General features: G+C 43.9%; 1 protein-coding gene across 1 annotated transcript in view; it reads right to left on the bottom strand.

The window, feature by feature from the left end:
* Nucleotides 1–24,441, bottom strand: part of RHEBL1 (RHEB like 1) — a 918,240-nt gene that overhangs the window by 352,466 nt on the left and 541,333 nt on the right. The window contains exon 6 of the mRNA XM_044083781.1: nt 1,184–1,231. Within this exon, the coding sequence (XP_043939716.1) occupies nt 1,184–1,231 (48 nt within the window). The remainder of the gene's footprint in view (nt 1–1,183; nt 1,232–24,441) is intronic.

The raw sequence follows: 24,441 nt of genomic DNA, 5'->3' as shown, positions 1-24,441 counted from the left end.
ATGACACAGATCAAAGGAATAATTCCATGAACATGTCAACCAAAGTCTGCAAATGAAAAAAAAAAAAATCCACAATTCACTAGGATATAATCAAGCTTGTTATGACAGTCTCAATAGCAGAGTCTTATAAAAAGCAGTGCATTTTTAATTTTAGAATATAATACACTATAACTTAAAAAAAAAAACATGTGATGCTCCAACACCCTCAATTCACACATTGGACAAAACTGGCGGCGGTTTTCTAGAAACAAAGGGAGAAATAAGACCTAGCTTGCAAACCAGTATTACACATCCACAGTTTAAGTATTAGCCCACTACAATTAAACTATAAGGTTGAGTGTTACTTGTCCCCCCCCCCCCCAAAAAAAAAATTTAAGGTTCTACATACCTAATCATTTAAAAAGACAATCTAAACTTTTAAATGTAAATGCTTGGCTTTAAAACACAGGTTAGTACAGATGCATCTATCCATATGTGACCTGTTTGAACAGTCGGAAGCACCTTTACTGGGAACTTTTTTGATGCTTGTTATTCCCTGCCCCCTCCTGGCAATTGGCCTACTGAATCCCCATCACCAAGGTTAGAACGTATGGTCAAGGCCATCACTTTGATAGCCACTGGGATGGTTCGAACGTTTTCTTATTTTTTTTTCCCTTGGCAAGACACAGGGGAGGGACATGCAATGGATTGATGCCAGAGGACATCACTTCATATCTGCAAGGGGCATTCTCTGTAAGAGCCCTGCCTCTCTCCTTGAAGTATGAATGATGATTTCTATGGTCTTGACCAGACTACCACCACCACACTATGTTCACCCATGTGTGCCCGGGTCTCTCCCCCCTCCCCAAGAGAGGCAACTTTTCTACTCTCTGCTTAGTTCCTCCAGTCCTGGGGCCACAAAATGAATCCCAGTCACCTGGGTCAGTTAGGACTCTACCCCTCTGTGACACACAAGCTGGTGCTGTGAACTTTACCAAACCAATAAGTTCAAGTTTCATTTACATTCAGATATGTGCCTGCAATGCTTTCATCTAGGCCCCAGTTATTCCAATTCTACCATATAATCAAGCATTAATGACTTCTAAAATATGCCACGGGACAGAACACTTTGTTACAAACTCCAACAAAATGTGACAACAGGTACTAATGATATTAAGCACCTCAGTAAAAGACAGTATCTTACCTTTCCATATGAAGATCTTTTTTGTTGCCGACAAGAACTGTGGGAACTCTGAAATGTAAAGATGATGTTTATTAATAATTCAACCCCAAGACAGTTAAACATGAAACAATACAAAAGGGCAGCAGCTAAGCTGACACATTGTGAACTAAAAGTATAGAAATAAACGCATCAAAGCATGAAACTACTCCAGACCAGCTTAAAAAATATCAATACTGCTGCTCTCCACCAGCTCATAAGGTATTTATTTAGTTGATTACTGGGTATGTCGGCTGGTTGTCAGCATATTTGTCTGCTCTGAGCCATGCACAATGAGAAGCACAAACAGAAAAAAAAACTATTAAAAAACACAACAATTTAACTACTTAATATAGTAGTCAGCAAAGGAATATTTTATTATTAACAAGAATATCTGAATGACATCATCAATCAACTCTGATTAACTTTAAAATATTCTGGCACAAAATATACATGCACGCACGTCTTCATATGGATAACTACCACTCTACCAGAGACTGGCACATGCTGGTCCTGCATCACAAAGCAAATGTACCGTTAACCCCACAATGTCAGGGGCTCACAAAATCATAAATCAAACACTGAAACTCTCTACTAGTGTGAATGCACAAAAGTACAGTTTTGTACCTACCATAAATGTAGATGTCTGATAGGTATGCATCTGCAGTCATTACATATGGGTTGTCCTGCCTCAGGCAGCCCTTCGGTCAGCTGGATTTCAAAGTCTGGGTCCAGCGTCGGCTGATGTCGCCCTCTCCCCGACGTCAGAGCGCCTGGGGTATAAAAGCGTCAGCCGACGCCATCTTCCTCAGTGTTTCTTGCCCTCAAAGGAAGGCTAAATTTGGAGAAATGCAATAAATTCCAAACATGCACAGAAATATATATATATATATATATATATATCTATATATATCTATATATATCTATATATATCTATATATATCTATATATATCTATATATATCTATATCTATATATATCTATATATATATATCTATCTCTATATCTCTATATCTCTATATCTCTATATCTATATCTATATCTATATCTATCTATATATATATATATATATATATATAAAAAACAAATACACCATAATAGATAACTCCAACTAGCTATGAGAGGGGAAAGTACCCAATAAATACCCAAGAGGGGAAGGAGGGAGGGTAAACCTGACTGCAGATGCATACCTATCGGACATCTACATTTATGGTAGGTACAAAACTGTACTATGTCCTTCAAGGATGCATCTGCAGTCATCACATATGGGTAGAATACCACAGCCAAACTGGGGGTGGAGGATCTATGTAAAGGATGGTGTAGCTAAAATGCCCTGCAGGACTGCTGTAGCAAAGCCTGCTCTGGATCTGGAATATAAAGGTAAATTGTAATGCTTGGAAAATGTATGCACGGAGCTCCATGTAGCAGCTTCTAAAATGTCCTTGGTAGCCACCCCTCTTGAGAAGGCTGTGGAGGTGGCTGTGGCTCTGGTGGAATGAGGTCTAATGTTAGCTGGCACAGTTTTTCCATGAAAGGAATAACAAAAACGTATGCAATTCCCTATCCATTTTGAAATTGTCTGTTTGGAAATTGCTTTTCCTTGTGCACCAGCAGCATATGCCACCAACAGCTGGTCAGTTTTTCTGTAGCTTTTAGTTCTGTCCAAGTAGTAGCGCAACTGTCTGTGTATGTCCAGGGTGTGCATTAGTTTCTCCTCTTTGTTTTGTGGATTTGGAAAGAAGGTAGGCAGGTGAATAGCTTGGTTTAATGAGACCCTGGATACCACCTTTGGCATAAATGAAGGATTGGTTCTCAATGAAACTCTGTCCTGGTGAAAATTAAGAAATGGCTGTACTGCCATGAGGGCCTGTAACTCAGATACTCTTCTTGCTGAGGTTATGGCCAGAAGGAAGGCGGTCTTCCAAGACAGGAACTGTAGTTCTGCAGATGCTGCTGGTTCAAAGGGAGGCAGAGTTAGTTTTTCCAACACGAAGTTAAGGTCCCAAGTAGGCACTGGAGGTTTCCTTGGAGGATTGATGTTTTTAATTCCTCTTAGAAACTGTCTTAGGAGAGGATGAGAAAAGACAGGTGGGTCAGTATTGTACTCTGCTGAAATTGCTGAAGCATGAATTTTAATGGAAGAGTAAGACAGGCCATTATGGAGCATTTCTGCCAAGTATTCCAGGATATGTGCTATGTTCATCACTGTCGCATCTAGGCCCTTTGTGGTGTTCCAAGTGTGAAATCTTTTCCATTTTGCTGAATATGCCTTTCTTGTGGAAGGCCTGCGAGCTTCCATGATGATATCCTTCACTCTCTTGGATAGCTTATCCTGAGGAGGAGTCAAGGTATTTTCCAGGCTGTTAGTTGCAAGGTTTTCAGGTTGGAATGCAGAGTTTTGTAATTGTGCTGTGTCAGGAGAAGTGGCCATTGAGGAAGAGGCCATGGTTTTGTGCGTGACATGCTCTTTAACAGTGGGTACCAGTGCTGTCTTGGCCGGTCCGGAGCTATCAGAATCACTTTTGGCTGCTCTGTCCTGATCTTCAGTAAGACCTTGGTCATTAATGGAAGAGGTGGAAATGCATACACTGTTAGAGTTCTCCAGCTGAAAGATAGGGCGTCCACTTTCCATGCTTGTGGGTGGTATGTCCTTGAGCAGAATTTCTTCAGCTGATGATTGTGGGGGGAGGCAAAAAGATCTATGTCTGGCCTTCCCCATGATTGTGTTATCTGTAGGAAGATGTCTGGGTGCAGCATCCATTCGTATGCATCCATGATATTTCTGCTTAAGCTGTCCGCCAGTATACTGTCTTTTCCTGGCACAAACTGAGATTGCAGCTCTATATTGAGTTTCAAGGAAAGTTCCCATAGATTCATTGCCAGTCTGCAAAGAGGATAGGAATGGGTGCCTCCTTGCTTGTTTATGTACCACATAACTGTGGTGTTGTCTGTCCTTATTAGCAGGTGGCCTTGATGCAGAAAGAGTTTGAAGGCCTCGATTGCATGTATCACTGCCAGCATTTCCTTTTGGTTTATGTGCATGCATAGCTCCTTTTGTGACCATAGTCCTTGAATACATCTGCCCTCCATGTGTGCTCCCCAACTGTGGTCTGAAGCGTCCATTGTAATGGTTTGGCTGGCTATTGGTTTGCTGAAGGGCAGACCCCTGTTTGACTGGCTTGCTTGAGCCCACCACAGAAATTCCTTTTGGAGGCATGGAATGAGTGGGATCAAAGTTTCTAAGCTGTGACTGTGCTGAGTCCATAAACTCCTTAGGTACCATTGTAGTTTCCTCATATGCAGCCTTGCTTGTGGAATCAGAAGAATGCAAGATGCCATATAACCCAGGGCCTGCAGGATTTTCCTTGCAGTTAGCTGAGTTTGTCTTGTCAGATTCTTGAAGTAATCCGGTAGTTGTCTTTGTTTTTCTTCTGCGAGAAAAGCCACTTGGGTGGTTGTGTCTAGATCCGCACCCAGAAAAGTTATTCTTTGGGATGGAACAAGTCTTGATTTGTGAATGTTGACTGTATATCCCAAGGCCTGCAGTAGGGGGATGGCATAATTCAAGTCCTTTACCACAGTTTGTTGGCTGTCTACTTGTATAAGGCAGTCGTCCAGATATGGGTATATTTGAATCCCCTGAAGTCTGCAGTGTGCAATTACTGATGCCAGGCATTTCGTGAATACTCTGGGCGCAGCAGATAAGCCAAAGGGCAATGCTGAGAATTGATAATGCTCTGAACCTGCAAGAAATCTGAGGTGTCTTCTGCAACGTTGTCTGATAGGGACATGCAGGTATGCCTCCTTGAGGTCTAGAGTCACCAGCCAAGACCCCTTGCCCAGCATGGGAAGGAGTTGCTGTAGAGTCAGCATTTTGAATTTTGGCACAATGAGATAAGTATTCAGTGCGGACAAGTCGAGAATAGGCCTCCACTGATTTCCTTTTCTTGGAACAAGGAATAGTCTGGAGTAAAATCCTTGGCCTTGTTCTGAAAGAGGAACCTTTTCTATAGCTTTCATTTGCATTAAGTTGGAGATTTGTTTCAAAGCCTCTGCCCTTTGATTTGGTGGCAGGTCTGGCATGCCTTTTCTTTTTGGCAATGTGTGAAAATGGAACCTGTATCCTTTGTCTATTATTTGCAGTATCCATTTGTCTCTTGTAATACTGTGCCAATTTTCTGAGAATAAGGAAAGCTTTCCGCCCAAAGGTGCTTCTAATTGAGCCCTGGTTGGAGTCAAAGCAAAGTCATTGAGTCTGTCCTTGTGCAGCAGTTGTAGATCCTGCACTACCTCTCTGGTTGGGAGGCTGCCACCGACGTCCTCTGTAGGAGCCTCTAGCTTGCCCTCTACCTCTGGCACGCCTGTTCTTGCCTCTCTGAAATCTTTCTGTGTCCGGAAAGGACCAATTCTTGGTAGGCCAATTTCTGCTGAATCTTGGTGGTTGGACTTGTAGAAAATCTTTGACTGTTTGTACAGATTTTGCCTTTTCCTCAAATTTCTTTAAGACCTCATGAGCAGTGGAGCCAAATATCTTTTGCTTTTCCAGTGGAGCATCCAGAAGCTTAGCTTTAACATGGTCTGGCAGAGATTGTTCCTTCAGCCAAGCATGCCTACGTATGGACTGCACCTGTCATAGCTGACCTACATGAAGCTTCCAATGCATCATAACCACACTGTAAGAAATGGTTGCTAACCTGCTGGGAGTTATGTACCAGATCCTGAAGTGATTTGCGATCTAGGGGTTCAGGTGAAGACAGTTTCTTATGCAATTCATCTAACAAATACTCTTGGTACTGTATCATATGAAACTGACAATTTAATGCCCTCATAGAAAGAGAAGCAGAAGTATACACTTTTTTACCCCATCTCTCTAAAGCCCTGGACTCCCTTTCAGAGGGGAGTGGATTTTTAGTAGTGGCAGCTGCAACCCCTTTAGGGCCCTGGGAAATAGTTTCTGGATCAGCAGAGTGGGCCTTGTAAAGAAAAAGATGCGAGTCCGGGGCCCTGTAGTACCTATCGGGTTTGGCAGGGGCTGGAGGAAGAGTGTCAGGGGTTATGCTAGACTCAGAGTACACATCATCAATGACAGTCAAAACAGGAGTAGCCAAAGGTCTATGCTGAGGTAAATGCAGAAAAGTTCTTAATCTTTTCCTGGAATCGGAGAATTCCTGGCCCTGCCATTTGAAATGCTCTCTCATAGTGTGAAGGGTCTCCCCGAAGGATAGTTCTTCAGGAGGGGAGGCCGAGGGGATTGATTCCTCTGCATCAGAATCCTCGTAGGCCGAAAAAGCCTCCTCCTGGTAGTCCGAGAGAGCAGAGCCATCAGAGGCCTCTGAGGAGTGGGGATCAGAGGGCTCAACCCTGGGCCTTTTGTCTAGAGGGGGTTGAGAGCCCCTGTCCGGATGGGGTTGAGAGCCCCTAATTAAGGAGATAAGGTCCTCTGCTAAAGTTAGAATCTGTGAACTGGTAGAGGGTCCCTGAGGAATAACCCTGGGAGGCATAGCTTTTGTATGTTTAGCAGCTTTAGCCCTGGTGAAAGCCTTTATGGACATGGATGCAGGAGGCCTAGCTGCACCACGTGCTGGTGTAGTTTTGTCTAGAGGAATGGTGTCGGAAGTTTCCAAGACACCAGTTTCTGAAGGAAATTCAATAACAGACTCAGCAGGGGCCTCCGGGGCCGAGGTTGTCGGTTGAGCGGTTTCGGGGGTCGGAAGTACCAAGGACTCTGTTTCAGCCGAGACAGAGACACTCGCGGTAGGCCTGGCCGTGGTTTCAGCCGAAACTGCGGCCCGCGTGTGTCGGTCCTTGTCCTTCCGTTTCTTTGTTAAATGTGAAGTTGGAGTCTCCGACGGCATATTGTATGAAAAACTAGCCCCAAAAAATTCCTCTGCAAACTCCGCCCGATGTCTAAGAGTGCGTCGGTTGAAGGAAGCACAGGCTGAACAGGCAGAGACATCGTGGTCTGGGCCTAGGCAGGGGAGGCAGTAAGAGTGGAAATCCTTATGAGGTATTTGTTTCCCACAAGTTAAGCAATTATTAACTTTATCTGACATCAGCTGAGGCAAGAAAGAGTCCCCAACGGGGTACTTAGCTTTTGAAGTCTTCGGTAGCTGAATTACAGGAGCTGGCCAACCGGTACTTGCGAACTGATTCTGCTTCGGGCACCACGCGGCAAGAAAGACTGAGGAAGATGGCGTCGGCTGACGCTTTTATACCCCAGGCGCTCTGACGTCGGGGAGAGGGCGACATCAGCCGACGCTGGACCCAGACTTTGGAATCCGGCCTACCGAAGGGCTGCCCGAGGCAGGACAACCCATATGTGATGACTGCAGATGCATCCTTGAAGGACGTCCAGAGGGTTTTGCAGGGGTAAAGTTCTATACACTTATGTAAGTATATATATGTGTGTGTGTCTAAGTCATTATTGTGCACACACACACATTCATATGTATGCACGTGTGTGCAATATACACAAATGTGTGCGCAATTATGTATGTATAGGACACAGAAAAGTACAGTTGTGTACACTTACCATAAATGTAGATGGTCGAGTGTATTCACTGTTGCAGTCATTACATTAGGGTAATCTGCTGGCAGCTTGCCCTCAGTCGGCCTGAATAACAAAGTCTTGGGTCCTGCGTCGGTTGCCGTCTCTTCTTCCATGACGTCAGGTGGTCAGGGGTATAAAACATGCAGCCGATGCCATTTTATTCAGTTTTTCTTGCCCCAGACGTCAGGTGCCCACCAACCGGGAAGCAAAATATATATATATATATATATATATATATATATATACATATACACATACATATACATATATATATATAGAGATATAGATATATAAACAGTAAATATATAAATGCATTTTTAGAAACAAACTTTACCTTCAACTAAAAGCCAATACATCACAAAGGCTTCTGAGTATAGTGAAAGAAAGAAAAGGTATAGAATGGGGGATGATGGGTGGGTAACCCGGACTGCAACAGTGAATACACTCGAACATCTACATTTATGGTAAGTGTTCACAACTGTACTATGTTCTTCATGTTTCATAGTTGCAGTCATTACATTTGGATAGAATCCCAAAGCTATGGATGGGAGGATGAAACTAAACAGCATTAGGAGCGGCTAAAAGGCCCTGCAGGACTGCAGTGGCAAAGCCTGCCCTGGATTTGGAGAAGAGAGGTAAATGATAATGCTTCGTAAAGGTATGAGCAGAGCTCCAAGTAGCAGCTTCTAGAATATCTTTGGTTGGGACCCCTCTGAGAAAAGCTGCTGAAGTAGAGGCAGCCCTGGTGGAATGTGATCTGATCCCCTTGGGCACAGGTTTACCATGGTGTAAATAGCAGAAACGAATGCAGTGGCTTATCCATTTAGAAATAGTCTGCTTTGATATAGCCTTCCCCACTGATCCTGCAGCAAATGCTACCAGTAGTTGCTCAGACGTTCTTAGAGATTTGGTCCTGTTTAAGTAGAATCTTAATTGTCTGTGTACATCCAATGAATGCAGAATCCGCTCCCCCCTGTTCTGCGGATTTGGGTAAAATGTTGGCAGGTGAATGGTCTGGTTAAGAGCCACACTGGATACCACCTTAGGCATAAAAGAAAGATTGGTCCTGAAAGACACCCTGTCGCGGTAAAATGTAACGAAAGTCTCTACTGCCATGAGAGCCTGTAGTTCTGAAACCCTTCTTGCTGAAGTGACTGATAAAAGAAAAGCTGTTTTCCAAGACAGAAATTTTATATCTGCAGTAGCTGCTGGTTCAAAAGGAGGCAGGGTGAGTTTTTCCAGTACAAAATTGAGGTCCCATGCAGGAGTTGGTGCTCTTCTGGGAGGCCTTAAATGTTTGGCTCCCCTAAGATACTGTTTAAGCAGTGGATGAGAAAAGAGGGGAGGTTCTGTGTTGTAATGAGCCGAGATGGCAGAAGCATGGATTTTTATTGAAGAAAAAGATAGGCCCTTGTCAAGCATCTCAGTTAAATACTGCAAAATCTGAGGAATATTGGGCTTTGCTGTGTCTATTCCTTGTGCTTGGTTCCAAGCACAAAATCTCTTCCATTTACCAGCATAAGATTTTCTAGTACTAGGCCTTCTGTTTTCCAAAATAACATCCATCACAGATTTACTGAGAGGTGTGGTTTGAATACTTAGTGAATTAGCCATGCTGCAAGATTCAGAGTTTGGAGCAGTGTGTGCAGAATTTGACAGTTCTGCTGAGACGGCAGATGAGGTATTTGAGGCAAGTACCATGGAGGAAGATGTGACATGTTCCTTAGAAGCAGGTACCAGTGCTGGCGAGGCCAGTCCGGAGATTAGGATCATTTTTGTTTTTTTTCCTGTCTGACTTTTAGTAAGACCTTGGAGAGAAGAGGCAGAGGGGGAAAGGCATAGACTGATGGGTTTTTCCAGCTGAAGGCTAGAGCATCTACTTTCCATGCTTTTTTTGTGATGAGCTCTTGTGCAGAATTTGTCCAACTGATAACTTTGGGGAGAGGCGAATATATCTATGTCTGGTCTCCCCCATTTCTGTGTTAAGATGCTGAAGATTTGTGGATACAGATTCCATTCATGCGGGTCCATAAGATTTCTGCTTAGGTCGTCTGCCAGAGTATTTTGCTTTCCTGGCAGGAGTTAAGCTTGGAAATATATTTGGTAAGTCAAGGCTGTGTTCCACAAAGCCATGGCTAGTCTGCAAAGGGGGTAGGAATGTGTACCCCCCTGCTTGTTTATGTACCACATAACTGTGGTGTTGTCCAGCTTTAACAGTAGTTGTCCTGGATGAAGTAAGTCCTTGAAGGTTGTCAGAGCACTTCTTTCTGGTTGATATGCAGATGCATTTGGTTTGGGCTCCATTTGCCCTGAATGCATCTCCCTGCCAGGTGGGCCCCCCAAGCATAGTCTTATGCATCTGGAATTAGGGTTTGGGTGGCAGGGGGTAGAGTGAATGACAGTCCCTTATTTTGGTGACATGTCTCTGCCCACCAAAGAAACTCCTGTTGTAGGCACGGAATGAAAGGAATCATTGTTTTCAGGCTGTGACAATGTTGACTCCATAAACTTTTTAGGTACCACTGAAGTTTCCTCATATGCAGTCTCGCATATGGAATTAGTAGAATGCAGGATGCCATGAACCCCAAAGCCTGAAGAATTTGTCTTGCAGATAACTGGGATCATGTTGCCATTTGTTTGAAGTATGTTGTCAGTTGCCTTTGTTTGTCTGGCGTGAGGTAAGCCATCTGGGCAGTTGTATTCAAGCTTGCACCCAGGAATGTAATTATTTGAGAGGGTACCAGTTATTTCTTTTTGTTTATGGGTGTACCCTAGGCAAGCTAGAAGCCTTTTTACAAACGCCAGATGTTGAAGAAGAATGTCCTTGTCCTCTGCTTGAATGAGACAATCGTCCAGATAAGGATACATTTGAATGCTTCTTTGTCTGCAGAATGCAATTACTGTTGCCAGGCACTTTGTAAAGACCCTGGGTGCAGTAGATAAGCTAAAGGGCAGTGCAGAGAATTGGTAATGCATAAAACCAGCTTTGAAGCGGAGGTATCTTCTGCATGACTCCCTTATTGGGATATGCAGGTATGCCTCTTAAGTCTAGAGTTACTAACCAAGCATTCTTGCCTAGCATAGGTAGTAGCTGTTGTAAAGTCAACATTTCGAATTTTGGAATGTCCAGGAATGTGTTCAGAATCGATAAGTCCAGTACTGGGCACCATGAATTGACTTTTTTAGGTACCAGGAAAAGTCTTGAATAAAAACCTTGTCCTTTTTCCTTTTCTGGTACCGGGTGAATAGCCCTCATATCCATGAGGGACATGACTTGTTTCTGGGCCTCTGCCCACTGATTTTGTGGCAGATCCGGCCATCTGTTTGGAATTGGCAAAGTATGGAAATTAAATCTGTACCCCTGGGATACTATGTTTAATACCCACTTATCCTGGGTAATTAACTGCCAATTTTGAGCATGAAGTGCTAGTTTTCCCCCCAAGGGGGCTGCCAAAAGATAAGTGCTTGGTGATGGTAGAGGAAAGTCATTGAGACTGCTTACTGTAGGGTTGTGCTTCGTTTCCTCCAGATTTAAAGGTGGAGGCACCCCATTGCTATGACTTGTAAGAACCCTGTCATTGATATCTGGAGCCTTTTGAGCGCCTGGACTTGCCCTAATTGGCTCTGTTGGACACAGGAAAGGACCAATTTTTAGTAGGCCAGTGCCTACTGAACCTGGGTGGCTACACTTGCAAGAAATCTTTTACAGTTTACATAGATTTAGCTTTGTCTTCCATTTTCTTTAAAACCTCTTCTGCCTTATTACCAGAGTATCATGCTGTAAAGGGGCATCCACCAATTTAGCTTTAACATGATCAGGCAGATTTTGCTCCTTGAGCCAGGCATGCCTTCTAATCACAGATCCAGTAACGGCGGCCCTATAAGAGGCCCCACCAAGGAATCAAAACCACATTGCAAAGTATGCTTTCCAACCTGTTCTGCTGAATGCAATAAATCCTGTTAACTCTATTTTCCACACAATCAGAAATCAACATAATTTTCTGTTTCAGTAAGCATCATAACATGCTGTTGATATTTAAGCATATGAAACTGGCAGTTTAAAGCCCTGATTGCCAAGGTTGCAAATGTATAAACCTTCTTACCCCATCTATCCAGCGCCCTGGAATCTCTATCAGAAGGGGTAGGATTTTTTGGTTGTAGAAGCCTTTATACCCTTGGGACCCTGAGAGAGAGTCTCAGGATCAGCAGCAGGATTTCTGAAAAGAAATTTGTGGGAGTCAGGAACCCTGTAATATCCGTCTGGCTTACTAGGAGCCGGAGGCAGGGAATCAGGAGCCATGCTCGATTCAGAGAACACATCATCAATAATGTCTAATACAGGAGGTATTGCCAAAGGCCTATGCTGAGGAAGAAGGAAATCCCTAAGCCTCTTTTTTGATTCAGAGAAGTCCTGACTCTCCCAGTGAAACTGTTCCCTTTAAGTATGCAAAGTCTCTCCAAAAGAGTAATCCTCAGGAGGAGATGCAGATGGGATGGATTCCTCTGCATCAGAATCCTCATAGGGTGGAATAGAAAATTCCTGATCAGAAGAGGAATCAGAAGAAATGGAAACCTGATCTGAAAATTCATAACCAGTGCCTTGCCCAGGCCTCTTAGCAGGGGGGGGGGGTGTTGGGAACCCCTGATCAAGGTAACTAAATCCCCAGCCATTTTGATAAACTGTTGTTTAGGCATAGGGGGCTGAGCACATGGCTCATGCATCAATTTTTTAGACATAGAAGTCGTTTTTGACCTTGTATTTGTTGCTGGCGTCAGTTTAATATAAAAATGTTGAGGTCTGAAAACACCGTCAGAAGCCGCTGCCTGCTCAGCGGCTCCTGACCCATCTAAGGGAGAGGCATGCACGGGTTCAATACTCTGAGAATCTCGTGGCATACCAGACTCCGAATGGGTCTCGGTACAGGCCTGTGACTCAAAAGTAGCGGGTATCAGGGGCTGTGATAGCACCTCACTGACTACCGGTGACTGGCTTAGGAGAAGCTTCGTCGTTGGTTTTGGACCTTGACAGTCTGTCTCTGTCTTTTTCTTTGCGTTTTTTCTGAACTCCGGTAGTCGGATTGCTAACAGACAATATTTCAGGATAGTTAAATCTTGAACCAAAATATTTACAAGCAAAAATATGCAGACGCTTAATAGTGTGTTGGTTAAATTTGGCACAAAACTGACAGCAAGGCACGTTGTGATCAGGGCCTAGGCAAGGAATACAGTACAAATGAAAATTCTTATGAGGTATTTGCTTCCCACAAGTAATGCAATTATTAACTTTTACTGACATCGGTAAGCCCAACGGGGGTACTTAGCTTTAGTTTGAAGACTTCGGTTCTGAAACTTGAATACGAAAATTTCGGGAGTCGGCCGGCCAGCACTTGCGAACTGCTTCTGCATCGGGCACCACACGGCAAGAAAGACTGAATAAAATGGTGTCGGCTGCATGTTTTATACCCCTGACGACCTGACGTCATGGAAGAGGAGACAGCAACCGATGCAGGACCCAAGACTTTGTTATTCAGGCCGACTGAGGGCAAGCTTCCAGCAGATTACCCTAATGTAATGACTGCAACAGTGAAACACGAAGATCATCATATATATACATTGTCGCTTCACAGCAAGAGATTCCCTGGTTCAATTCTCAGCCGAGGAACCTTCTGTGTGGAGTCTACATATTCTCCCTGTGTTCACATGGATTTCCTCCAAGTGCTCAGGTTCCTTCTACATTTCAAAGATGTGGTAGGTCGACTGGACAATGTGAACTGCTACAGCTGTGAGTGTGAGGTATGGAAGAACAGCTGTAGCAGGGCTGACCACCCAATAACGTGAACCTTGGCTCTAGACATTTATTACTGTAAGTGACACCCCAACCCCCCATGTGCAAAAATGGGAAAGGGGTTGTGGATGGATGGATACACAAATATGTGCATATATATTTAACACACACACACATTTGTGCATACAGTCGAACATTTCTTGCTATAGTGTGACAACCTGAAACAAACTTTTATTGGAGATAAAAACAAACAATCACTACTTCCATACAAATTGTAAACAAGGTGTAGACCAAGATAACTGCTCAGGTTATCTCTGCTAGGTAATGTGAAGTGAATGATCTTATTTAATGGATTTCTGAGAAACATGGAGGATTGTTTCAGCAAGCCTGTGGGAGTCTGAAAAAGTACAGTTTTGTACACTTACCATAAATGTAGCTGTTCGAGTGTAGTCACTGTTGCAGTCATTACATTTGGGGTAATCCGCTGGCAGGTTGCCCTCAGTCGGCCTGAATTCCAAAGTCTTGTGTCCTGCGTCGGTTGCTGTCTTCTCTTCCATGACGTCAGGCCGTCAGGGGTATAAAACATGCAGTTGACGCAGTTTTCTTTAGTTTTTCTTGCCTCCAATGTCAGGTGCCATCAAAAAGATAGCAAAATTATACAAATATCTATCTATACATGCATCAATATAAACTTAACCTTCATCCACAAGCAAATACACCCCATAGGTTGTACAGGATAGAGAAGGAAAGATAAATTTCAGAAAGACAGGAGGATGGAGGATAACCTGGACTGCAACAGTGAATACACTCCAACATCTACATTTATGGTAACTGTACACAACTGTACTATGTTCTTCGTGTTTCACTGTTGCTGTCATTACATTTGGGTAGAATCCTAAAGCTATGGTTGGGAGGCTGGAGCTAAACAGCATTAGGTGTGGCAATAAGGCCCTGTAGCACTGCAGTGGCAAAGCCTGCCTTGGACTTAGAGTGGAGAGGCAAATGGTAATGCTTTGTAAAGGTGTGAACAGAACTCCAAGTAGCAGCCTCTAAAATATCTTTGGTTGGTACTCCTCTGAAAAACGCTGCTGAAGTAGCTGCAGCTCTGGTGGAATGAGACCTAATGTCCTTGGGCACAGGTTTACCATGGTGTAAGAAGCAGAAACGGATGCAGTAGCTTATCCACTTTGAAAGTGGATGCTTTGAAATAGCCTTTCATTTTGATCCTACAGCATATGACACTAGTAATTGCTCAGTCTTTCTTAGAGCCTTAGTCCTGCTCAAGTAGAATCTTAGCTGTCTGTGTACGTCCAAGGAATGCAGAATTCTCTCCCCCTTGTTCTGCGGATTTGGATAGAAAGTTGGCAGATGAATTGTTTGATTAAGTGCCACAATGGACACCACCTTAGGTATAAAACTAGGATTTGTCCTCAGAGACACCCTGTCTGGGTAAAATAAGATAAAAGGCTCTACAGCCATGAGGGCCTGTAGCTCTGAAACTCTTCTTGCTGAAGTAATAGCTAGCAGCAGAGCTGTTTTCCATAAGAACTTCAGATCAGCGGTAGCAGCTGGTTCAAATGGAGGCAGGGTGAGCTTTTCCAACACATAATTGAGGTCCCATGCAGGTAATGGTGATCTTCTAGAAGGCCTTAAATTTTTGGCTCCTCTAAGATACTGCTTTAGTAAAGGATGAGACAAGATTGGTGGCTCTGTATTGTAATGAGCCGAAATGGCAGATGCGTAGATTTTGAATGATGAGAAAGATAGGCCTTTGTCAAGCATCTCAGTTAAGTATTGTAATATCTGAGGAATATTTGGTTCCGCTGTATCAGTTTCTTGTGTTTGATTCTAAGCACAGAATCTCTTCCATTTGTCAGCATAAGATTTTCTAGTACTAGGCTTCTGGCTTCCAGAATGACATCCATCACAGCTTTCCTGAGAGGTGTTGTTTGGATGACTACATGATTAGCCATGCTGCCAGTTTCAGAGTCTGTAATTGATTGTGCAGGATCTGATTGTTTTGCTGGGACAGTAGTTGTGGCCTCGGAGTCAAGGTCCAAGCTGGGTATTGAGACAAGTTCCTTAGGACTGGGTACCAGTATTGGCGGGGCCAGTCCTGGGCAATTAATATCATCTTTGGCTTCTCTTGTTTTAGGAGGACCTTGGGTAGAAGAGGCAGAGGAGGAAAGGCGTAAACAAATAGGTTTTTCCAACTGAAGGACAGGGCGTCCACTTTCCATGCTTGTCTGTGATAAGTCCTTGTGCAAAATCTTTTCAACTGATAATTTTGAGGAAAAGCAAATAGGTCTATGTCTGGGCTCCCCCATTTCTCTGTTATCATGCTGAAGACTTGTGGATTTAGTTTCCACTCGTGAGGATCCATAAGGTTTCTGCTTAAATCGACTGCCAAAGTGTTTTGTTTTCCTGGCAGGAATTGAGCTTGAAGATGTATTTGGTAGGTCAAAGCCGTGTCCCACAGTGCCATGGTTAATCTGCAAAGGGGGTATGAGTGTGTGCCCCCTCTTATGTACCACATGACTGTGGTGTTGTCCGCCTTTATCAGTAGTTGTCCTGGATGAAGCAAGTCCTTGAAGGCTGTTAGGGCATTTTGAACAGCTAGCATCTCTTTCTGGTTGATATGTAGATGCATTTGCTTTGGTGCCCATAAGCCCTGTATGCATCTTCCTGCCATGTGGGCCCCCCAGGCATAATCTGATGAGTCTGTTAAGGTTTGGCTGGCAGGGGGTAGAGTGAAGGGCTGTCCCATGTTTTGGTGACAGGCCTTTGCCCACCATAGAAACTCTTGTTGCAGGAAGGTAATGACAGGGATCATCTTTTCCAGGCTGTGACAATGTTGACTCCATAAACTTTTTAGGTACAATTGAAGTTTCATCATATGCAGTCTTGCATATGGAATTAGTAAGATGCAGGATGCCATGAAGCCTAGAGCCTGCATAATTTGTCTTGCAGAAGACTGGGTCTTTGTTGCCATCAGTCTGAAATAAGTAGTCAGTTGCCTTTGCTTGTCTGGCGTGAGGTAAGCCATCTGGGCAATTGTCTCTAAGCTTGCACCCAGGAATGTTATCTTTTGAGAGGGTACCAGTTGTGATTTCTTTTCGTTTATTGTGTACCCTAGGCATGTTAGAAGCCCTCTCACAAACGCCAGGTGTCGAAGAAGAGTGTCCTTGTTCTCTGCTTGAATGAGACAATCGTCCAAGTAAGGATATATTTGTATACTTCTTTGTCTGCAAAATGCAATTACTGGTGCCAGGCACTTTGTAAAGACCCTGGGTGCAGTAGATAAGCCAAAGGGCAGTGCAGAGAATTGGTAATGCATTAAGCCAGCCTTGAATCTGAGGTATCTTCTGCACGATTGTCTTATTGGGACATGCAGGTATGCCTCTTTTAGGTCTCAAGTCACCAGCCAAGCATTCTTGCCCAGCATGGGCAGAAGCTGCTGCAAAGTCAGTATTTTGAATTTTGGAATGTCCAGGTATGTGTTCAAAATCGATAAATCCAGTATTGGCCACCAGGCCTTGTCCTTTCTGGGTATCAAGAACAGTCTTGAGTAAAAACCTTGTCCTTTTTCCTGTTCTGGTACGGCCTGAATGGCCCCCATACCCATGAGGGACGTAACCTGTTTCTGTGCCTCTGCCCATTGATTTTTTGGCAGATCTGGCCAACCATTTGCCATTGGCAGTGTGTGGAAATGGAATCTGTATCCCTGTGATACGATGTTTAGTACCCACTTGTCCTGGGTTATTAACTGCCAATTTTGAGCAATAAGTGCTAATTTTCCCCCTATGGGTGCTGCCAAAAGATAAGTGCTTGGTGTAGGCAGAGGGAAGTCATTGGGATTGCTTTCTGTAGGTTTGCGCTTCATCTCCTCCAGATTTGGAGGTGGAAGCACCCCATTGCTTTGACCTGTATGAATCTTGCACCTGATATCTGGAACCCTTAGTGCACCTGGATTTGCCCCTTTGAGCTCTGTCTGACACAGGAAAGGACCAATCTTTAACAGTTTGCATAGACTTAGCTTTGTCTTCCATTTTCTTTAGAACCTCTTCTGCCTTAATACCAAAATGAGATTCATGCTGCAAAGGTGCAACTAGCAATTTAGCTTCAACATGATCAGGTAAATTTTGTTCCTTTAACCAGGCATGCCTCCTAATCACAGATCCAGTAACTGCAGCCCTGCAGGAGGCCTCTGAATAATCAAAACCACATTGCAAAGTATGCTTTCCAACTTGCTCGGCTGCATGCAATAATTCCTGCAATTCTTTATTTTCTGCACATTCTGAAATTAGCAGCATTTTCTGTTTCAGCTTTCCCATAACATCTTGCTGGTACTTAATCATATGACATGGACAGTTTAAGGCCCCCATTGCCAAGGTTGCAGATGTATAAACCTTTTTTCCCCATCTGTCTAGTGCTCTTGAATCTCTGTCAGTGGGTGTAGGATTTTTTGCTGTTGAGGCCTTAACTCCCTTTGGACCCTGTGAAATAGTTTCAGGATCAGCAGCAGGGTTTCTAAATAAAAATGTATGCGAGTCAGGTATCCTGTAGTATCTGTCAGGCTTAGCGGGAGCTGGAGGTAAGGAGTCAGGGGTCAAGCTTGACTCTGAAAACACATCATCCACAATGTCTAAAACAGGGGGGATGGCTAAAGGTTTGCACTGAGGGAGAAGGAAATCTCCGAGCCTCTTTTTTGATTCTGAGAAATCTTGACTCTCCCAGTGAAAATGCTCCCTCAAAGTATGCAAGGTTTCTCTAAATGAATGATCCTCAGGAGGAGATGCAGAAGGAATAGACTTCCTCAGCATCAGAATCCTCATAGGGAGATATAGACCATTCCTGATCAGAAGAGCAAACAGAAGAAATAGAAACCTGATCTGAAGATTCATAATCAGTGTCTTGCCTGGGACGCTTATCTGGAGGGGGATGGGAACCCCTGATCAAGGTAATAAGGTCTTCAGCCATTTTGATAATCTGTTTTTTAGGCATAGGAGGCCTGGGCACGTGGCTCATGCGTCGTTTTTTTAGTTTTAGAAGTTGCTTTTATCTTTGGTTCTGCAGCTGTCGACAGTTTGATATACAAATGATGAGGTCTGAATACACCATCAGAAGCCGGTGCCTGCTCAGCGGCTCTGGACCCATCCGAGGGAGATACATCTGTCGGTCCAACACCTTGAGTATCTTGCGGCATGGGTGTCAGTAGAGGCCTGCAACTCGAAGGTAGCGGGTATCAGGGGCTGCAAAAGTGCCTCACTGAGTACCGGCGACTGGCTTAGGAGAAGCTTCGTCGGTTTTGGATCTCGACTGCCTTTCTCTGTCCTGTTCCTTGCGTTTTTTATGTACTCCGGTCGTCGGATTGCTATCTGACATTTCTGGGTAGTTAAATCTGTTTCCAAAATACTTTGATGCAAAAATATACCAACGCTTAATAGCGCGCTGGTTAAATCTAGCACAAAACAGACAACCAGGCACGTTGTGATCAGGGCCTAGGCAAGGAATACAGTATAAATGGAAATCCTTATGAGGTATTTGCTTCCCACAAGTAATACAATTATTAACTTTTTCTGACATCAGTAAAAAGCAAGAAAAAAGTTTCCCCAATGGGGTACTTAGCTTTAGTGAAGACTTCGGTTCTGAAACAAACTCAATTTTTCAGTAGTCACCGACCGGCACTTGCGAAAATGCTTCTCCTTCGGGCACCACGCGGCAAGAAAGACTAAAGAAAATGGCATTGGCTGCATGTTTTATACCCCTGACGACCTGACATCATGGAAGAGAAGACAGCAACCGACGCAGGACCCAAGACTTTTTAATTCAGACCGACTGAGGGGAACCTGCCAGCAGATTAGCCCAAATGTAATGACTGCAACAGTGAAACACGAAGAACATCACTAACTGCAGATTTTTTGGGGTTTATGGTGAAGCTTGTTACCGAAGATCCAAAAACATACGAAGAAATTCTACTTGCAGATTTTCTTGTGGATTAGGAAAAAGTTATCAGAGTTCAACATCTGGATATTATTCCTGTAACAATTAAGGTTTTAAGATCAATTAGAAAGTTGTGAAAAAGGAATGAAACTACATTCCACTTCCACTTTATTGAGACGCTTGGTGGTTTGTGGCTGTTCTAGTTGTATTTTCACACACAACTTTAAGCAAATATAAGACACTGAAAACAAAGCACTATAATACTTGATGTGCCTGCCCTTCCTGCTGTGAAGGGCATGACAATGTTGGAAAAGAAAAAAAGTACAGTAGTGTAAACTTACCATAAATGTAGATGTTTGAGTGTATTCACTGTTGCAGTCATCACATTTGGGTTATCTGCCTGCAGGTAGCCCTCAGCCGGACTGAATACCAGAGTCTTCGGATATCTGCGTCGGATGCTGTCTCTTCTTCCATGACGTCAGGTCGTCAGGGGTACAAAATGTGCAGCTGACGCCATTACATCAGTTTTTCTTGCCCCAGATATCAGGTGCCCCCACAACAGGAATAAATCATATGGTATGGTAAACCCCCATCAAAAAGCAAATAAACCAGAAAAAATAAATATACCAAACAAGAAGGAAAGGTAGAACCAAGAGAAGTCAGGGGGCTGGAGGGAGGGTAAAATACTTTTGTGTACACTTACCATAAATGTAGATGTTCGAGTGTATTCACTTTTGCAGTCAGTACATTTGGGTTATCTGCTTGCAGGTAGCCCTCAGTCGGCCTGATTAACAAAGTCTTGGGTCCTACATTGGTTGCAGTCTCTTCTTCCATGATGTCAGGTCGTCAGGGGATCTAAAACATGCAGCCGACGTCATTACATCAGTTTTTCTTGCCCCAGATGTCAGGTGCCCCCCAATGGGAAGCAAATAAATATATAAATATACAAGGTTATACCTCAAACAAAAAAGCAAATACACCAAAAAGCTTTTAAGCATTGAAAAGGAGAGAAGAGGTATAGCCAAACAAAGTCTGGGGGATGGAGGGAGGGTAACGGAATACACTTGAACATCTACATTTATGTTAAGTGTACACAATTGTACTATGTTCTTCGTGTTTCACTGTTGCAGCCATTACATTTGGGTAGATTCCCAAAGTTAAGGATGGGAGGAGGAATTTAGATAGCAATTAGGACCAGCTATAAGACCCTGCAAAACTGCAGTGGCAAAGCCATCTTTGGATTTAGAGAAAATTGGCAACTGGTAATGCCTGGTGAAAGTATGTACAGAACTCCACGTAGCAGCTTCTAGGATTTCCCTGGTAGGTACGCCTCTGAGAAAAGCTGTAGAGGTAGATGCAGCCCAGGCTGAGTGGGATCTGATCCTCTGTGGGATAGGTTTTCCATGGTGCTTACAGCAGAAGTGAGTGCAATGGCCTATCCATTTGGAGATAGCTCGCTTTGAAATAGCCTTCCCCCTCTGTCACTGCAGCAAATGCCACCAGCAGTTGTTCAGATTTCCTTTGAGGTTTAGACTTGCCCAAGTAGAATCTAAGTTGTCTGTGCACATCTAAGGAATGCAGTATCAGTTTCCCTTTGTTCTGTGGATTAGGAAAAAAGGTAGGCAAATGAATGGACTGATTAAAGGCCAGACTAGATACCACCTTCGGCATGAAAGAGGGACACCCTCAATGTCCTGAGGGACACCCTGTCCGCATGAAAGATGACTTAAGCCTCCACTGCCATAAGGGCCTGTAATTCAGATACCCTTCTTGCTGAAATGATGGCTAAAATGAAGCGGTTTTCCAAGAAACAAATTTTAAATCTGGAGAAGCAGCTGGCACGAAAGGAGGAAGGATGAGTTTCTCCAATACAAAGTTAAGGTCCCAGGCTGGAGTTGGAGCTCTCCTGGGTGGTCTTAAAATTTTAGGCCCCTCTGAGGAACTGCTTGGACAGTGGAAGAGAATGGAGGGGAGGTTCTGTGTTGTAATGAGCTTAAATGGCTGCAGCGTGAATTTTTATTGAGGAAAAAGACAAGCCCTTGTGAAGCATCTCAGTTAAGTATTCTAAAATCTGAGGTAAATTGGACACTGCTGTGCTCATCCTTTGAGATTGGTTCCAGGCACAGAATCTTTTCCATTTTTCAGCATAAGATTTTCTAGTACTAGGCCTCCTTGCCTCTAAAATTACATCCATCACTGGTTTACTGAGGGATGGTAAAGGAGAGCTTAGGTAATTAACCAGGCTGCTAGGTTCTGTGTTTGAAGCCGAGGGTGCAGAATCTGGTTCTCCTGCTGAGACAATAGGATAGGAGTCTGAGAGGCAGGTGCCATGGGGCCAACAGTGACGCACTGCGCAGGAGGGGGTACCACTGTTGGCGTGGGCAGACTGGTGCAATCAAAATCATCCTTGGTTTGTCTTGTTTGATCTTTAGTAGTACTTTGGAGAGCAGAGGCAGTTGAGGAAAGGCATAAAATGATAGTTTTTTCAGGCTGAAGGACAGAGCATCCACCTTCCAAACTTGTCTATGGGGACTCCTTGCACAAAATTTTTCCAACTGATAGTTCTGGTGGAAGGCAAACAGGTCTATATTTGGGCTCCCCCATTTGCTTGTCAACATGTTGAAAATCCTTGGTTCCAGTTTCCACTCATGGGGGTCCATGAGGGTTCTGCTTAGTCCATCTGCCACATTTTGTTTTCCTGGCAGGAATTGAGCTTGTAGATGTACTTGGTAGCTCAAGGCTGTGTTCCACAATGCCATGGCTAGTCTGCAGGGGGGGTAAAAATGTGTACCCCCTGCTTGTTTATGCAGTACATAACAGTGGTGCTGTCCGTCTTTACCATTAATTGTCCTGAAGAATGTGGTCCTTGAAGGCTGTCAGAGCATTCTGTACAGCTAGCATTTCTTTATGACTGATGTGAAGGTGCATTCAAATTGGGTTCCATTTGCACTGAATGCACATCCCTGCCAGGTGCGCCCCCCCATGCATAGTCTGAGGAGTCTGTTAGGGTTTGGGCAGCAGGGGGTAGTGTGTATGGTAGTCCCTTGTTTTGGTGGCAGGCCTCTGCCCACCAAAGGAACTCTAGGCATAGACTAGGAATGATAGGAATCATTGCTTCTAGATCCTGAGAATGTTGACACCATAGGCCTTTTAGATACCATTGAAGTTTCCTCATATGCAGTCTTGGATATGGAATTAGAAGAATGCAGGAGGCCATGAACCCCACGGCTTGTAGTATTTGCCTTGCAGATAGCATGGATTTTGTGACCACTTATTTGAAGTAGGTTGTCAAGTGAATTTGTTTCTCTGACGTGAGGAAAGCCATCTGGAAAGTTGTATTCAAGCTTGCCTCCAGGAATATAATTTGTTGACAGGGTACCAGGTGTGATTTCTTTTCATTTATGGTGTACCCCAGACAAGTTAGCACCCTCTGTACAAAGGCCAGATGACTCAAAAGTATGTCCTGGTTTTCTGCCTGAATTAGACAATTATCCAGGCATTGGTATATTTGAATATTTCTTTGCCTGCAAAATGCAATGACTGGAGCTAGGCACTTTGTGAATACCCTGGACGAGGTAGATAAGCCAAAGAGCAGTGTAGAGAAAGTACAGTTTTGTACCTACCATAAATGTAGATGTCCGATAGATATGTAACTGCAGTCATAACATATGGGTTTGTCCTGCCTCAGGCAGCCCTCGGTCGGCCGAATTCCAAAGTCTGGGTCCGGCGTCGGCTGGTGTCGCCTCCTCTCCGAGGTCACAACGGCTGGAGTATAAAGGCATCGGCCGACACCATCTTCTTCAGTATTTCTTGCCCCAGATGCCAGGTGCCCTCCTAGGAAGGCTAAATTTGGTGAATGGATAAACAATTCCAGACATGCACAACAGTAATAAACAGATGCACCATAGGAGATACCCCCAGCTAATAGGAATAGGGGGAATGGACCCATAAAGAAGGATAAGAGGGGAAGGAGGGAGGGAAAATCAGACTGCAGTTGCATATCTATCGGACATCTACATTTATGGTAGGTACAAAACTGTACTATGTCCTTCAAGAATGCAACTGCAGTCATAACATATGGGTTGAATACCATAGCCAAGCTGGGGGTGGATGGAGCTAAGAAAAGGATGGTGTAGCTGAAATGCCCTGCAGGACTGCCGAAGCAAAGCCTGCTCGGGATCTGGAGTATAAAGGCAGGTTGTAGTGTTTGGTAAATGTATGCACGGAGCTCCATGTAGCAGCCTCTAGAATGTCCTTTGTAGCTACTCCTCTTAGGAAAGCTGTGGATGTGGCTATAGCTCTGGTGGAATGTGGCCTAATATTGGCTGGCACACTTTTTCCATGGTAAGAATAGCAGAATCTGATGCAGTGTCCAATCCATTTTGAAATTGTTTGCTTGGAGATTGCTTTTCCCTGTTTTCCAGCAGCATAGGCTACAAACAGCTGGTCAGACTTTCTGGTGGCCTTAGTTCTGTCCAAGTAGTAGCGTAGTTGCCTGTTTATGTCCAAGGTATGTAGCAGTCTTTCCCCTCTATTTTGAGGATTGGGGAAGAAAGTAGGAAGGTGAATAGCTTGATTTAGAGACACCCTGGAAATTACCTTTGGCATGAAAGAAGGATTTGTTCTTAGAGAGACTCTGTCCTGATGAAAAATGAGGAAAGGAGGTACTGCCATGAGTGCCTGTATCTCCGAGACTCTTCTTGCTGATGTGACTGCCAATATAAAAACCGTTTTCCATGATAGAAATTGTATCTCTGAGGTTGCTGCTGGCTCAAAGGGAGGAAGAGTTAATTTTTCCAATACAAAATTGAGGTCCCATGCAGGAATTGGTTGTTTTCTGGGAGGCTTGATATTCTTTATTCCTCTTAGGAACTGTCTTAGCAAAGGATGTGAGAACATTGGTGGATCACAATTGTATCTTGCTGAGATTGCTGAGGCATGAATCTTTATGGAAGAATATGAGAGT

This window comes from Protopterus annectens, chromosome 9.part0 (genome assembly GCF_019279795.1).
Source record: "Protopterus annectens isolate FY-2018-M chromosome 9.part0, PAN1.0, whole genome shotgun sequence".
Lineage (NCBI taxonomy): Eukaryota > Metazoa > Chordata > Ceratodontiformes > Protopteridae > Protopterus > Protopterus annectens.
Note: the sequence above shows the minus strand (reverse complement) of the source record. Positions and strands in the feature narration are given on the sequence as shown.